At 57.9% G+C, this 16637-nt stretch overlaps 1 protein-coding gene across 2 annotated transcripts in view; it reads right to left on the bottom strand.

The window, feature by feature from the left end:
* Positions 1-16637, bottom strand: part of LOC139277349 (plexin-A1-like) — a 633908-nt gene that overhangs the window by 123289 nt on the left and 493982 nt on the right. For both annotated transcript variants that reach the window (XM_070895706.1, XM_070895705.1), the window contains exon 12: positions 10577-10767. In XM_070895706.1, the coding sequence (XP_070751807.1) occupies positions 10577-10767 (191 nt within the window). The remainder of the gene's footprint in view (positions 1-10576; positions 10768-16637) is intronic.

The raw sequence follows: 16637 nt of genomic DNA, 5'->3' as shown, positions 1-16637 counted from the left end.
AGAGAGAGAGCGGGCGCGCGAGAGAGAGAGAGCGGCGCTGCGAGAGAGAGAGAGCGGGCGCGCGAGAGAGAGAGAGCGGCGCGCGAGAGAGAGAGAGAGAGCGGCGCGCGAGAGAGAGAGCGGCGCGCGAGAGAGAGAGAGCGGCGCGCGAGAGAGAGAGAGCGGCGCGCGAGAGAGAGAGAGCGCGCGCGAGAGAGAGAGAGCGGCGCGCAGAGAGAGAGAGCGGCGCGCGAGAGAGAGAGAGCGGCGCGAGAGAGAGAGAGAGAGCGGCGCGAGAGAGAGAGAGAGAGAGAGAGCGGCGCGAGAGAGAGAGAGAGAGAGCGGCGCGAGAAGTATTAGAGAGAGAGAGCGGCGGCGAGAGAGAGAGAGAGGCGCGCGAGAGAGAGAGAGCGGCGCGCGAGAGAGAGAGAGCGGCGCGCGAGAGAGAGAGAGAGCGGCGCGCGAGAGAGAGAGAGCGGCGCGCGAGAGAGAGAGAGCGAGCGAGAGAGAGAGAGAGAGCGGCGCGCGAGAGAGAGAGAGCGGCGCGCGAGAGAGAGAGAGCGGCGCGCGAGAGAGAGAGAGCGGCGCGAGAGAGAGAGACGCGGCGCAGAGAGAGAGAGCGGCGCGCGAGAGAGAGAGAGCGGCGCGCGAGAGAGAGAGCGGCGCGAGAGAGAGAGAGCGGCGCGCGAGAGAGAGAGAGCGGCGCGCGAGAGAGAGAGAGCGGCGCGCGAGAGAGAGAGAGCGGCGCGCGAGAGAGAGAGAGCGGCGCGCGAGAGAGAGAGAGCGGCGCGCGAGAGAGAGAGAGCGGCGCGCGAGAGAGAGAGAGAGCGGCGCGCGGAGAGAGAGAGCGGCGCGGAGAGAGAGAGCGGCGCGCGAGAGAGAGAGAGAGAGAGAGAGAGAGCGGCACGCGAGAGAGAGAGCGGCGCGCGAGAGAGAGAGCGGCGCGCGAGAGAGAGAGCGGCGCGCGAGAGAGAGAGAGCGGCGCGCGAGAGAGAGAGAGCGGCGCGCGAGAGAGAGAGAGCGGCGCGCGAGAGAGAGAGAGAGAGCGCGCGGAGAGAGAGAGAGCGGCGCGCGAGAGAGAGAGAGAGAGCGGCGCCGAGAGAGAGAGAGAGAGCGGCGCGCGAGAGGAGAGAGAGAGCGGCGCACGAGAGAGAGAGAGAGCGGCGCACGAGAGAGAGAGAGAGCAGCGCGCGAGAGAGAGAGAGAGAGAGAGCGCGCGCGAGAGAGAGAGAGAGCAGCGCGCGAGAGAGAGAGAGAGAGAGAGAGCGGCGCGCGAGGAGAGAGCGGCGCGCGAGAGAGAGAGAGCGGCGCGCGCGAGAGAGAGAGAGCGGCGCGCGAGAGAGAGAGAGAGAGCGGCGCGCGAGAGAGAGAGAGAGCGGCGCGCGAGAGAGAGAGAGAGAGAGCGGCGCGAGAGAGAGAGAGAAAGAGAGCGGTGCGCGAGAGACAGAGAGAGAGCGGCGCGCGAGAGAGAGAGAGAGAGAGCGGCGCGCGAGAGAGAGAGAGAGAGAGCGGCGCGAGAGAGAGAGAGAAAGAGAGCGGTGCGCGAGAGACAGAGAGAGAGCGGCGCGCGCGAGAGAGAGAGAGAGAGAGAGAGAGCGGCGCGCGAGAGAGAGAGAGGGAGAGAGCGGCGCGCGAGAGAGAGAGGGAGAGAGAGCGGCGCGAGAGAGAGAGAGAAAGAGAACGGTGCGCGAGAGACAGAGAGAGAGCGGCGCGCGCGAGAGAGAGAGAGAGAGAGAGCGGCGCGCGAGAGAGAGAGAGGGAGAGAGCGGCGCGCGAGAGAGAGAGGAGAGAGAGCGGCGCGCGCGAGAGAGAGAGAGAGAGAGAGAGAGAGCGGCGCGCGAGAGAGAGAGAGCGGCGCGCGAGAGAGAGAGAGCGGCGCGCGAGAGAGAGAGAGCGGCGCGCGAGAGAGAGAGAGCGGCGCGCGAGAGAGAGAGCGGCGCGCGAGAGAGAGAGAGCGGCGCGCGAGAGAGAGAGAGAGAGAGAGAGAGAGAGCGGCGCGCGAGAGAGAGAGCGCGCGCGAGAGAGAGAGAGCGGCGCGCGAGAGAGAGAGCGGCGCGCGAGGAGAGAGCGGCGCGCGAGAGAGAGCGGCGCGCGAGAGAGAGAGAGCGGCGCGCGAGAGAGAGAGAGCGGCGCGCGAGAGAGAGAGAGCGGCGCACGAGAGAGAGAGAGAGCGGCGCACGAGAGAGAGAGAGAGCAGCGCGCGAGAGAGAGAGAGCGGCGGCGCGAGAGAGAGAGAGAGAGAGCGGCGCGCGAGAGAGAGAGAGCGGCGCGCGAGAGAGAGAGAGAGAGAGAGAGAGCGGCGCGCGAGAGAGAGAGAGCGGCGCGCGAGAGAGAGAGAGAGAGAGCGCGCGCGAGAGAGAGAGAGAGAGAGAGAGAGCGGCGCGCGAGAGAGAGAGAGCGGCGCGCGAGAGAGAGAGAGAGAGAGCGGCGCGCGAGAGAGAGAGAGCGGCGCGCGAGAGAGAGAGAGCGGCGCGCGAGAGAGAGAGAGAGCGGCGCGCGAGAGAGAGAGAGCGGCGCGCGAGAGAGAGAGAGCGGCGCGCGAGAGAGAGAGAGCGGCGCGCGAGAGAGAGAGAGCGGCGCGCGAGAGAGAGAGAGCGGCGCGCGAGAGAGAGAGAGCGGCGCGCGAGAGAGAGAGAGCGGCGCGCGAGAGAGAGAGAGCGGCGCGCGAGAGAGAGAGAGCGGCGCGCGAGAGAGAGAGAGCGGCGCGCGAGAGAGAGAGAGCGGCGCGCGAGAGAGAGCGAGCGGCGCGCGAGAGAGAGAGAGCGGCGCGAGAGAGAGAGAGAGCGGCGCGAGAGAGAGAGAGAGCGGCGCGAGAGAGAGAGAGAGAGAGAGAGCGGCGCGAGAGAGAGAGAGAGAGAGAGAGCGGCGCGAGAGAGAGAGAGAGAGAGCGGCGCGAGAGAGAGAGAGAGAGCGGCGCGCGAGAGAGAGAGAGAGAGGCGCGCGAGAGAGAGAGAGCGGCGCGCGAGAGAGAGAGAGCGGCGCGCGAGAGAGAGAGAGAGCGGCGCGCGAGAGAGAGAGAGGGAGAGAGAGAGAGAGAGAGAGAGAGAGAGAGCGGCGCGCGAGAGAGAGAGAGCGGCGCGCGAGAGAGAGAGAGCGGCGCGAGAGAGAGAGCGGCGCGAGAGAGAGAGAGCGGCGCGCGAGAGAGAGAGAGCGGCGCGCGAGAGAGAGAGAGCGGCGCGCGAGAGAGAGAGAGCGGCGCGCGAGAGAGAGAGAGCGGCGCGCGAGAGAGAGAGAGCGGCGCGAGAGAGAGAGAGAGCGGCGCGCGAGAGAGAGAGAGCGGCGCGCGAGAGAGAGAGAGCGGCGCGCGAGAGAGAGAGAGCGGCGCGCGAGAGAGAGAGAGCGGCGCGCGAGAGAGAGAGCGGCGCGCGAGAGAGAGAGCGGCGCGCGAGAGAGAGAGAGCGGCGCGCGAGAGAGAGAGAGAGAGAGAGAGAGAGAGCGGCACGCGAGAGAGAGAGCGGCGCGCGAGAGAGAGAGAGCGGCGCGCGAGAGAGAGAGCGGCGCGCGAGAGAGAGAGAGCGGCGCGCGAGAGAGAGAGAGAGCGGCGCGCGAGAGAGAGAGAGAGCGGCGCGCGAGAGAGAGAGAGAGAGCGGCGCGAGAGAGAGAGAGAGAGCGGCGCGCGAGAGAGAGAGAGAGAGCGGCGCGCGAGAGAGAGAGAGAGAGCGGCGCACGAGAGAGAGAGAGAGAGCGGCGCACGAGAGAGAGAGAGAGCGGCGCACGAGAGAGAGAGAGAGCAGCGCGCGAGAGAGAGAGAGAGAGAGAGAGAGAGCGGCGCGCGAGAGAGAGAGAGAGCAGCGCGCGAGAGAGAGAGAGAGAGAGAGAGAGAGAGCGGCGCGCGAGAGAGCGGCGCGCGAGAGAGAGAGAGAGCGGCGCGCGAGAGAGAGAGAGAGAGAGAGAGAGAGAGCGGCGCGCGCGAGAGAGAGAGAGAGCGGCGCGCGAGAGAGAGAGAGAGAGAGCGGCGCGCGAGAGAGAGAGAGAGCGGCGCGCGAGAGAGAGAGAGAGAGAGAGCGGCGCGCGAGAGAGAGAGAGAGAGAGCGGCGCGAGAGAGAGAGAGAAAGAGAGCGGTGCGCGAGAGACAGAGAGAGAGCGGCGCGCGCGAGAGAGAGAGAGAGAGAGAGAGCGGCGCGCGAGAGAGAGAGAGGGAGAGAGCGGCGCGCGAGAGAGAGAGGGAGAGAGAGCGGCGCGAGAGAGAGAGAGAAAGAGAACGGTGCGCGAGAGACAGAGAGAGAGCGGCGCGCGCGAGAGAGAGAGAGAGAGAGCGGCGCGCGAGAGAGAGAGAGGGAGAGAGCGGCGCGCGAGAGAGAGAGGGAGAGAGAGAGAGAGCGGCGCGCGCGAGAGAGAGAGAGAGAGAGAGAGAGCGGCGCGCGCGAGAGAGAGAGAGAGAGAGAGAGAGCGGCGCGCGAGAGAGAGAGAGCGCGCGCGCGAGAGAGAGAGAGCGGCGCGCGAGAGAGAGAGAGCGGCGCGCGAGAGAGAGAGCGGCGCGCGAGAGAGAGAGAGCGGCGCGCGAGAGAGAGAGCGGCGCGCGAGAGAGAGAGCGGCGCGCGAGAAGAGAGCGCGCGCGAGAGAGAGAGAGCGGCGCGCGAGAGAGAGAGCGGCGCGCGAGAGAGAGAGCGGCGCGCGAGAGAGAGCGGCGCGCGAGAGAGAGAGAGCGGCGCCGAGAGAGAGAGAGCGGCGCGCGAGAGAGAGAGAGAGAGCGGCGCGCGAGAGAGAGAGAGAGAGCGGCGCGCGAGAGAGAGAGAGAGAGCGGCGCACGAGAGAGAGAGAGAGCGGCGCACGAGAGAGAGAGAGAGCAGCGCGCGAGAGAGAGAGAGCGGCGCGCGAGAGAGAGAGAGAGCGGCGCGCGAGAGAGAGAGAGCGGCGCGCAAGAGAGAGAGAGAGCGGCGCGCGAGAGAGAGAGAGAGAGCGGCGCGAGAGAGAGAGAGAGAGCGGCGCGCGAGAGAGAGAGAGAGAGCGGCGCACGAGAGAGAGAGAGAGAGCGGCGCACGAGAGAGAGAGAGAGCGGCGCACGAGAGAGAGAGAGAGCAGCGCGCGAGAGAGAGAGAGAGAGAGAGAGCGGCGCGCGAGAGAGAGAGAGAGCAGCGCGAGAGAGAGAGAGAGAGAGAGAGAGAGAGAGCGGCGCGCGAGAGAGAGAGCGGCGCGCGAGAGAGAGAGAGAGAGCGGCGCGCGAGAGAGAGAGAGAGAGAGAGAGCGGCGCGCGCGAGAGAGAGAGAGAGCGGCGCGCGAGAGAGAGAGAGAGAGAGCGGCGCGCGAGAGAGAGAGAGAGCGGCGCGCGAGAGAGAGAGAGAGAGCGGCGCGAGAGAGAGAGAGAAAGAGAGCGGTGCGCGAGAGACAGAGAGAGAGCGGCGCGCGAGAGAGAGAGAGAGAGAGCGGCGCGCGAGAGAGAGAGAGAGAGAGCGGCGCGAGAGAGAGAGAGAAAGAGAGCGGTGCGCGAGAGACAGAGAGAGAGCGGCGCGCGCGAGAGAGAGAGAGAGAGAGAGAGAGCGGCGCGCGAGAGAGAGAGAGGGAGAGAGCGGCGCGCGGAGAGAGAGAGGGAGAGAGAGCGGCGCGCGCGAGAGAGAGGAGATAGAGAGAGAGCGGCGCGCGAGAGAGAGAGGGAGAGAGAGAGAGAGCGGCGCGCGAGAGAGAGAGAGAGAGAGCGCGCGCGAGAGAGAGAGGGAGAGGGAGAGAGAGCGGCGCGCGAGAGAGAGAGGGAGAGAGCGGCGCGAGAGAGGGAGGGAGAGAGAGCGGCGCGCGCGAGAGAGGGAGGGAGAGAGGGAGGGAGAGAGAGAGCGGCGCGCGAGAGAGAGAGCGCGCGCGAGAGAGAGAGAGAGAGAGAGAGCGGCGCGCGAGAGAGAGAGCGCGGCGCGCGAGAGAGAGAGAGCGGCGCGCGAGAGAGAGAGAGCGGCGCGCGAGAGAGAGAGAGCGGCGCGCGAGAGAGAGAGAGCGGCGCGCGAGAGAGAGAGAGCGGCGCGCGAGAGAGAGAGAGCGGCGCGCGAGAGAGAGAGAGCGGCGCGCGAGAGAGAGAGAGCGGCGCGCGAGAGAGAGAGAGCGGCGCGCGAGAGAGAGAGAGCGGCGCGCGAGAGAGAGAGAGCGGCGCGCGAGAGAGAGAGAGCGGCGCGCGAGAGAGAGAGAGCGGCGCGCGAGAGAGAGAGCGGCGCGCGAGAGAGAGAGCGGCGCGCGAGAGAGAGAGAGCGGCGCGCGAGAGAGAGAGAGCGGCGCGCGAGAGAGAGAGAGAGAGAGAGCGGCGCGCGAGAGAGAGAGAGAGAAAGAGAGCGGCGCGCGAGAGAGAGAGAGAGCGGCGCGCGAGAGAGAGAGAGAGCGGCGCGCGAGAGAGAGAGAGAGCGGCGCGCGAGAGAGAGTGGCGCGCGAGAGAGAGAGAAAGAGAGCGGCGCGCGAGAGAGAGAGAGAGAGAGAGAGAGAGAGGCGCAAGAGAGAGAGAGAGAGAGCGGCGCGCGCGAGAGAGAGAGAGAGAGCGGCGCGCGAGAGAGAGAGAGAGAGAGAGAGAGAGAGAGAGAGCGGCGAGAGAGAGAGAGCGGCGCGCGAGAGAGAGAGAGAGCGGCGCGCGAGAGAGAGAAAGAGAGCGGCGCGCGAGAGAGAGAAAGAGAGCGGCGCGCGAGAGAGAGAGAGAGAGCGGCGCGCGAGAGAGAGAGAGAGAAAAAGAGAGAGAGAGGCGCGCGAGAGAGAGAGAGAGCGGCGCGCGCGAGAGAGTGGCGCGCGAGAGAGAGAGAAAGAGAGCGGCGCGCTAGAGAGGGAGAGAGCGGCGAGAGAGAGAGAGAGAGAGAGCGGCGCGCGAGAGAGAGAGAAAGAGAGCGGCGCGCGAGAGAGAGAGAGAGAGAGAGAGAGAGAGAGAGAGGCGCAAGAGAGAGAGAGAGAGAGCGGCGCGCGCGAGAGAGAGAAAGAGAGCGGCGCGCTAGAGAGAGAGAGAGAGCGGCGAGAGAGAGAGCGGCGCGACAGAGAGAGAGAAAGAGAGCAGCGCGCGAGAGAGAGAGAAAGAGAGCGGCGCGCGAGAGAGAGAGAAAGAGAGCGGCGCGCGAGAGAGAGAGAAAGAGAGCGGCGCGACAGAGAGAGAGAAAGAGAGCAGCGCGCGAGAGAGAGAGAAAGAGAGCGGCGCGCGAGAGAGAGAGAAAGAGAGCGGCGCGCGAGAGAGAGAGAAAGAGCATTTAAAAAGTAGTTGGATGTGCCCTTGAAGTGCTGTAACCTACCTCTCTTTCTCTCTCTCTCGCGCGCTACGGACTAGCGGACCAAGGGCTACGGACCAAGAGCTGTAAAGTGGGATTAGGCTGGATAGCTCTTCGGCCATCCCGGACACAAGGGGCCGAAATGACCTCCTCCCGTGCTGTAAATTTCTATGATTCTATGAAAGGCTGGCCAGACACCAAAGGCCGGCCAGCACCAGGCGCTCCCACAAAGGCGGTCTGGAGAGGAATTTGCAGGTCCCACTGGGAGGCAAGTCCGTGTGTGTGAAGGGGATGCACTCCCCAGCCCCTGTGGAATGCCGAGGGTCCCCAGCGCTGCTCCCTGCAGCAACAGCAGACGACAAGCTGAAAAAGTTATGGCAACAACAAAACAACACTGGACGCAGGAGACGGCAAGAACACAAAGTCCGGCGCCCCAGGCCCGATCGGGGAAGTACAGAAGTAGAAATTCAGCTTCCGAGATAATTAGTTTCTGGGGGAGGGAACCATTTCTTTGGTTTTAAAATTCATAGAACTCTCCCAAGAATCAGCTCTGTCCTGGGGGTGAGCGAATTTGTGCATCTGTCAGTGTGACTCTTCACTAATCCAGGATGCCCTCAAACTCTCGCAGTTAAAACACATCCTTCCACTCAAGCTCGGCAAGCTGTGACATCCCTCACATTGAAGAGCGGAAAAATACTTCAAAAGTAAAGCTGAAATTTAAAACTTTACCATAAAGGCCGTAAGCCGACAGAAAGAAAATTTAGAAACATGCCACCCCATCACTCACTTTTCAAAAACACACTTCACATGCAGGGAAAGGAAGGAAGCAAACAGCATGGAGGGGAATAGCAACTTTGTGTTCGAATTAACATGGTATTAGCCTATTTAATTCTATCCTGGATGAGTGCAGCTCTAACAACACTCAAGAAGCTCAACACCATCCAGAACAAAGCAGCCCGCTTGATTGGCATCCCATCCACCACCTTAAACATTCACTCCCTCCACCACCGGCGCACTCTGGCTGCAGTGTGTACCATCTACAAGATACACTGCAGCAACTCGCCAAGGCTTCTTCTACAGCACCTCCCAAACCCGGGACCTCTACCCCAGACGAATAAGGGCAGCAGGCGCATGGGAACACCACCGCCTCCAAGTTCCCCTCCAAGCTACACACCACCCCGACGTGAAAATATATCAGGCGTTCCTTCATCGTCACTGGGTCAAAATCCTGGAACTCCCTCCTTAACAGCACTGTGGGAGCACTTTCACCACACGGACTGCAGCAGTTCAAGAAGGCAGCTCACCACCATCTTCTCCAGGGCAATTTGGGATGGGCAATAAATGCTGGTCTTGCCAGTGACGCCCACATCCCAATTCCCAAACACCATTGCCAGCGACACACTGCGGACACAGCTAGTTGCTGAGTTTACTTCAGCACATGGTTTTAGCATTAATGCACTGGCTCATTTATCTGTATATTAAGCCAGAGAAGATTGTGTTGAAGGAAATGGCTGAAGGATCGATAACCAGAGGGCACAGATTTAAGGTGATTAGCAAAAGAACCAGAGGCGATACAAAGACAAACCTTATTTTATGCAACGAGTAGTTAGGATCTGGAATGCACTGCCTGATAGGACGGTGGAGGCAGACTAAATACTAGCCCTCAAAAGGGAATTGGGTAATTACTTAGAGAAAAAAATAGCAAGGACATGGAGTAATCTCTGCCTCGGCCTCTACGCCTCGCTCTCCTCCTTAAAACCTACCTCTTGGATCATGCTTTTGATCATCTATCCTAATTTCTCATGTGGCTCAGTGTCAAACTTTGTTTGATAACGCTCCTGTGAAGTACCTGGGGACATGTCACCATGTTAAAGGTGCTTTATTAATGCAAGTTGTTGCTGTTGGGAAAGAGCAGGCAATGGGACAAACAGGATTGCTCTTCGAAAAGCCAGCACAAACTCGTTGGGCTGAATGGCCTCCTTCTGTGCTGTATTATTCTATGATTAGAATCGTGCACTGAAGAGAGAGAAAGAGAGAGAGAGAGAGTGAAAGAAAGAGAGAGAGAGCGCGAGCGAGAACGCGAGTCAGCGCGAGACAGAGCGAGAGAGAGAGCGAGAGACACACAGGGACAGATAGAGAGAGACACACAGGGACAGATAGAGAGAGAGACAGAGAGAGACACACAGGGACAGATAGAGAGAGAGAGACACACACAGGGACAGATAGAGAGAGAGACACACAGGGACAGATAGAGAGAGAGACACACAGGGACAGATAGAGAGAGAGACACACAGGGACAGATAGAGAGAGAGACACACACAGGGACAGATAGAGAGAGAGAGACACACAGACAGAGAGCGAGACAGAGAGACACACAGACAGAGAGCGAGACAGAGAGAGACAGGCACCAATCTGCTGAATGCCACATTTCACAGATCCGTCGATCCCCCCTCTCGCTCCCCTCAAGCCCCACATTGTGTAAAAATGAAACATGTTGCATCTATCAGGAGCCTATCCTCAGCTCACAGGAACAAACACACCATACTCGCAGAGGGTGGAGGGGAGATAAACGCGACATTTCGGGACAAGCATTTTACTACGGTGCTATATACATGCACGTCGTTGTTGCTTGTTAATTAAACGAGGTAACAAGGAAGCCATCAAGTTTCGTGAAATTTTATTGCCTTTTAAAATATTAACCGATCGATCGATGAGGTCATTTTGTTTTTATTCATTCACGGGATGTGGGTGTCTCTGGGACAAGGCCAGCAATTATTGCCCATCCCTAATTGCCCTTGAGGTCACCTTATGCGAGTGTCTCGCTTGGTCATTTTCGAGGGTAGTTAAGAGCCAACCACATTGCTGTGGGTCTGGAGTCACATATCAGCCAGACCGGGTAAGGACGGCAGATTTCCTCTTCCCGAAAGGACATGAGTGAACCAGATGGGTTTTTACATCAATCCAATAGCTGACACTGATGGTTTTTTATTCCAGATTTATTTAATTCACTGAATTTTTAATTCCCAGCTGCCTTGATGAGATTTGAACTTGTGTCTCCAGATCATTAGTCCCGGCCTCAGGATTACTAGTCCAGTAACATAACCACTATGCTACCGTACTCAATGTTTCGCATCACTGAGACAGCGATTCAGCCAGTCAGTGCAGGGTAAGTGGTATGGATCTGGCTTGTACGTAGGTTAATAAACCGTTGGGTTTTGTCAAACTATTATATACATTTTAACTGAGACATTTGCAGTGTGATCGCTACTATCAACACAAGTGAACTTGTCATTAGCCATCAACTCTACTCTCAGTGCACATGGAATTAATGCAAAAGGGGCTTTGCTTAAAGTTACTCTACCCCACGGCTGGGGGGGCGGGGCGGGCCATTGGAGGTGTGCGCGAGAGCAGTATGACACGCGGACATTGCCCAGGTGACCTACCTTGGTGATTTTGGGATGGGTACATCTGCTGTTGGTGCTGCTCTGGTGCATCCAGTTGCCTCCCGGCGCCTGGCAGTCCTGCCGAAGCATGCACCGCTTCTCCAGCACGCACCAGCCGCACTCAAACTTCGGATCGGCCTTTAGACACAGTCCACAGCTCTCCCGGAGGGCGGCGCACTTGTAGAGGTGAGCTAGTGGGGGAAGGGGAGGAGAGGGGGAACAGAAGGGCAAGAAAGCATTACAAGGTTACAGCAATGGTTCGCAAACCGATTGGAGAGAGACAGAAAGTCGATGAGAACCCAGGCCTCTCCCATCAGACATGGTGCCGAGCAGCAGAAATTCTGCACCCGTCACCAAGGCCCCTTCCAGTGTCTCAACCAGAACACACGGCGCTACAGAAGAGTGGGTTTGGGCCCCTTACCAGAAACATAACCCATGCCAATGTAAGTTGGCACCAAAGGCCACCCACTGGGTGCTGGAGTGGGCCCATCTTGTACAGTATGGGTCATTTAATAAAAACTGCCCCTTCCTGTTCCACGCCCACCCTTTCCCGTTCCACACTAGCTCCGCCCCTTCCCGAACCACACTAGCTCCGCCCCTTCCCGGTCCACACTACCCCCTCCCCTTCCCAGTCCACACTAGCCCCTCCCCTTCCTGTTACACACTAGCCCCGCCCTGTCCTGTTCCACGCTAGCTCCACTCCTTCCCATCCCACGCCAGCCCCGCTCTGCACTAGACCCGCCTTTTCCTCAATGCTAGCCCCTACCCTTCCGGTCCCACTAATACTAAGAAAAAACATATAGCATTGGACAGCCACAAGCCCATTCACCACACAAGCCTGTCCCTGTACACAGCAAGTGAACTGGCTCTTTACTGCAATGCAAGTACGCAGTGTTGATGTTTGGTCTGGTTCGATGATTATGCCTGCACAGAGGGAGATGGCTCGAGGTGCTGTTGTACTCCCCAGTCGACTTCAAATAACTCTGCAGGCCACTGTCCTAATAGGTAGGATTCGGGGTGCGGGGGGACGGAGGGTATCCCAGCTGGATAACTAGCTTCCCTGATGTCTGTGTTGAGAAGCTGCATAGTTGAACTTGAGGGCTCCCAGATGTTGTACCTGGAACCTTTGAGCTTAGTTAAGCGTGCCCCTACAACGAGACGAGCGCACTCTCCATATCGGACAAAAAGAGACTCTAACTTGTATAACTTTCCAAACCACTTGGTTGTGAGGTACAAGCACAGGGTTTCAGCACATGCGTGACCATTAATAAATGAAAGAAAGAAAAGAAAGATTTGCATTTATATCGCGCCTTTCATGACCACCAGACGTCTCAAAATGCTTTTACAGCCAATGAAGTACTTTTGGAGTGTAGTCACTATTGTAATGTGGGAAACGCGGCAGCCAATTTGCACACAGCAAGCTCCCACAAACAGCAATGTGATAATGACTAGATAATCTGTTTTTTGTTATGTTGATTGAGGAATAAATATTGTCCCAGGACACCAGGGATAACTCCCCTGCTCTTCTTCAAAATAGTGCCATGGGGTCTTTTACAGCCAACGGAGGGGGCAGACGGGGCCTCGGGTCAATGTCTCATCCGAGATATGGCACCTCGGACAGTGCAGCGCTCCCTCAGCACTGCACTGGGAGTGTCAGCCGAGATTTTTATGCTCAAGTCTCTGTAGTGGGACTTGAACCCACTACTTTGTACTCAGAGGCGAGGGTGCTACCCACTGAGCCACGGCTGAATTAATAGCTCAATGTAAGTTGGACTAAATTTGAACGCCAAATTATTGGCAAACCTTAAATATCAAACTCTGATTCTCCCAGTTGACTCCAGGAGTGGGTTATTGTCGAGGGGAGCTGGGGAATATTTCTACCGCTCTATCCGAGTGAATGTAGACGATAATTGTGGCTTTTGTAATAAGTGGTGAACAAAGCTGCATAATTCGCTGTTAATTCTTTGAAAGCTGCAACGCCTCACAAATCAAAACTGGGCTTTTAAAGCTAATCATTAAAGAACGATTAGCAAAGTGCCGGCAAGCTCAGCCTTGTAAGGAGAATTCTGCAGTGTGAAATCCTGAGTCACAGTTTGTAATCTAATAACCTGCACTCTGCCAATTCCCCATCTCAGAACTTGTTGCACACTGATGTGGAATGGGAATGGGAATGGGAATGGGAATGGGAAGGGATGGTACTCGTGTGCAATGGGGTGTACACCAGCCCCACCTCTCCCCTTCCCCACCAGCCCCGCCCCTTCCCGTTCCACACCAGCCCCGCCCCTCCTCGTTCCACACCAGCCCCGCCCCTTCCCGTTCCACACCAGCCCCGCCCCTCCGCGTTCCACACCAGCCCCGTCCCTTCCAGTTCCACACCAGCCCCGCCCCTTTCCGTTCCACACCAGCCCCGCCCCTTCCCGCTCCACACCAGCCCCGCCCCTCCTCGTTCCACACCAGCTTCGCCCCTCCGTTCCACACCAGCCCTGCCCCTTTCCGTTCCACACCAGCCCCGCCCCTTCCCGTTCCACACCAGCCCCGCCCCTTCCCATTCCACACCAGCCCCGCCCCTTTAAACATCAGCTCCTCCCATTCCCATTCCACACCAGCCCAGCCCCTTCCCGTTCCTGTTCCACATCAGCCCCACCCGTTCCACATCAGTCCCACCCGATCCCGTTCCACACCAGCCCAGCCCCTTCCCGTTCCACACCAGCCCCACCCCTTCTCGTTCCACACCAGCCCAGCCCCTTCCCGTTCCACACCAGCCCCGCCCCTTTAAATATCAGCTCCTCTCATTCCCATTCCACACCAGCCCAGCCCCTCCCCTTTACATGCCAACCCCTCCCCTTCCATTTTACACCGCTGTTCACCAGCCCCTCCACTGCCTGTGGAATCCCAGTCGTGACCCCTTGTCTTTCACAATCACCCTTGCTTCACCTAGGTTGACCAGATTCCAGTTCACCTTGTAAACCTGTCTCCTGTTTAATGCCTCCCCTGCATGAGGTCAAATCACTTGTTTTGCCAGTTTTGCCAAAACCCAATATCGGCCTCCAGAGAACTTGGGAGTCAACATGGTCCATCATTTCCTCAAAAGACTGTCGGAACAATTAGCCAACATCTCCCTCTAGGGTCCGCAACTCTGGTTGGACGTATTCTTGGAGGGTTCATCACATGATCTCTCGCTACCCATTGCCCTGCCCCGCAGTTCCCCCCATTGGTCACCCAACATGTCCATCTTCACACTGCCCCGTCCCCGCAGTCCCTCTATTGGTCACCCGACATGTCCATCCTCACACCGCCCTGCTCCCGTGGGCCCCTCGAACCCACTCCACCATTCAGTAAGATCATGGCTGAGCTTCAACCTCAACTCCACTTTCCCGCCCGATCACCATATCCCTTGATTCCCCTCGAGTCCAAAAATCTATCCATCTCAGCCTTAAATATACTCAGAGACTCAGCATCCACAGTTCTCTGGGGCAGAGAATTCCAAAGATTCACAACGCTCTGAGTGAAGAAATTCCTCTTCATCTTGGTCTTAAATAGCCATCCCCTTATCCTGAGACTGTGTCTCCCTGGTTCTAAACACTCCAGGAGTATCTCACCTCCTGACTCCTCCAAAGGCCTTTCCACTATCTGCAAGGCACAAGTCAAGAGTGTGATGAAATACTCTCCACTTGCCTGGTTGAGTGCAGCTCCAACAACACTCAAGAAGCTCGACACCATCCAGGACAAAGCAGCCCACTTAATTGGCATCCCATCCACCACCTTAAACATTCACTCCCTCCACCACCGGCGCACCGTGGCTGCAGTGTGTACCAGCTACAAGATACACTGCAGAAACTCACCAAGGCTTCTTCCCCAGCACCTCCCAAACCTGCGACCTCTACCGCCTAGAAGGACAAGGGCAGCAGGCGCATGGTAACACCAACACCTCCACGTTCCCCTCCAAATTACACACCATCCTGACTTGGAAATATATCGGCCGTTCCTTCATCGTCACTGGGTCAAAATTCTGGAATTCCCTCCCTAACAGCACTGTGGGAGCACCTTCACCACATAGGACTGCAGTGGTTCAAGAAGGCAGCTCACCACCACCTTCTCAAGAGCAATTAGGGATGGGCAATAAATGCCAGCCTTGCCAGCGATGCCCACATCCCAGGAATGAATTTTTTTTTAAAAGCCAGGGGAACAGCCTCTCAGCATCTCCCCTGTCAATTCCCCTCAGGATCTTGTATGTTTCAATGAGATCACCTGTCAGTCTCCTAAACACCAGGGATTATAGACCCATTCTACAAAAATAGCACATCAAATCGGAGAAGGGACACAGAGGATCACCTCACCTAACATAATGCGAATCATCGTTGCACAAAACCATGGGCTTCAGCTCATTCTGATTTTGTCTGAGGTGACCTTTACTTAATTGGAAAGTGCCGTAAATGAATGTTTTAATTACATGAACATTCTCAGCACAAGTGAACATTATTGCGCGCACAACTCGAGCCGCTGTGAGCCTCCTCGTCCCTCCGCGCTCCATCCATGGGCACCAGCTTAAACGGATGAGGCACGCGCTCATTGGTCTTGTCTCACGGAAGAGAAATTTCCCCCTGGCCCAATTTCATTCTGGAGGAGCCTGCCCAGTCACTGTGCATCAAGTGTGGCCTTTCAAGGGAGCCAACTGCTGAGCTAAACAACAACTTGTATTTATATAGCGCCTTTAACAATGCTCAAGAGGGCAGAATTAGAGGAGCGCAGACATCTCGGGAGGGAGGGTTGTGGGGCTGGAGGAGATTGGAGATAGGGAGGGGCGAAGCCATGGAGGGATTTAAAAACAAAGACTATTTTGAAATGTTCCCAACAGAAAAGTCTTCATAGATTTTTTTTTTTAAAACACAATTTTATTTAAACCTACCCCCCCCCCCACCCCCGGCCACCCGAATGATTTTTCAAAGGGTTATTTGCGGCTGTGTCCAGGAGATTAAACTTTAATCCCTGCAAAATGCAGGGCAACGTTCCCTGGAAGTAGCGCTTTGTTCTGCGTGGCCGTTTTCTTTAAGTCCGCAGTTGTTTAAGTTTCTGCGCACGTGCGGTATTTACAATGCAGGAGCAGCCTGCGTGGGACCTTTCAGAGTACTGCCCGGCCATGTGGCCTAGAGGGAACATTGCTCCAGGGCAATCCAGGAGGGTTGTCACCCCGAGGAGCGGCTTTTGGAACCTGCGATTCCCAGGAACACCACCTCGATTGGTGATACCAAGTGAGTGTCAGCCGAATAACAAAGCCCCAGCCACAATGATCCCTTGACGGCGGCCAAGCAGTTAACGAGCCACTCAGACTGGCACAAGCGGCCTTGTCCAGACGGCTTTGGGGAAGATCGTAAAACCTATACTGAGTGGCCGAAATGTTGATCAATATTCAGCTGATTATAGGACCGGGCTTCTGTGGGAACCTCAGTCATCAGCAGAACCGGGAAATGCAAAATTCACTTTTGCCGGGGATTGAGGGCGGGGGGGGAAAGAGGGGAGAAAGAAGGAGTAAAAGAAACAAAGACTTGCATTTAAATAGTGCCTTTCTTTCACGGCCACCAGTCGTCCAAAAGCAACTTCCAGCCAATGAAGTAATTTTAGAGTGTAGTCACTATTGTAATACGAGATACGCGTCAGCCAATTTGCACACAGCAAGCTCCCACAAAAGCAATGTGATCATGACCAGATAATCTGTTTTAGTGATGTTGATTGAGGAATAAATAATGGCCAGGACACCGGGGAGAACGCACCTGCTGCTCATCAGAATGGCGCCGTGGGATCTTTTATGTCCACCTGAGAGAGAAGATGGTGCCTCGGTTTAACATCTCATCCGAGAGACAGCACCTCCGACAGTGCAGCCTAGATTTTTTGTGCGAAAGTCTCTGGAGTGGGACTTGAACCCACAACCTTCTGACTCCAAAGAGAGGGTACTACCCACTGAGCCACTGCCTGATAGCAGCAAGGGTAATGGAAGGGCAGTCCTTCCCCGCCTCCCCCCACCCCCCAAACAACACAAAGGAGGCAGCGAGGAGGGCCGTTTGTC

Source organism: Pristiophorus japonicus, chromosome 12 (assembly GCF_044704955.1).
Source record: "Pristiophorus japonicus isolate sPriJap1 chromosome 12, sPriJap1.hap1, whole genome shotgun sequence".
Lineage (NCBI taxonomy): Eukaryota > Metazoa > Chordata > Chondrichthyes > Pristiophoridae > Pristiophorus > Pristiophorus japonicus.
The sequence above is the reverse complement of the archived record's forward strand: the minus strand, read 5'-3'. Positions and strand labels throughout refer to the sequence as shown.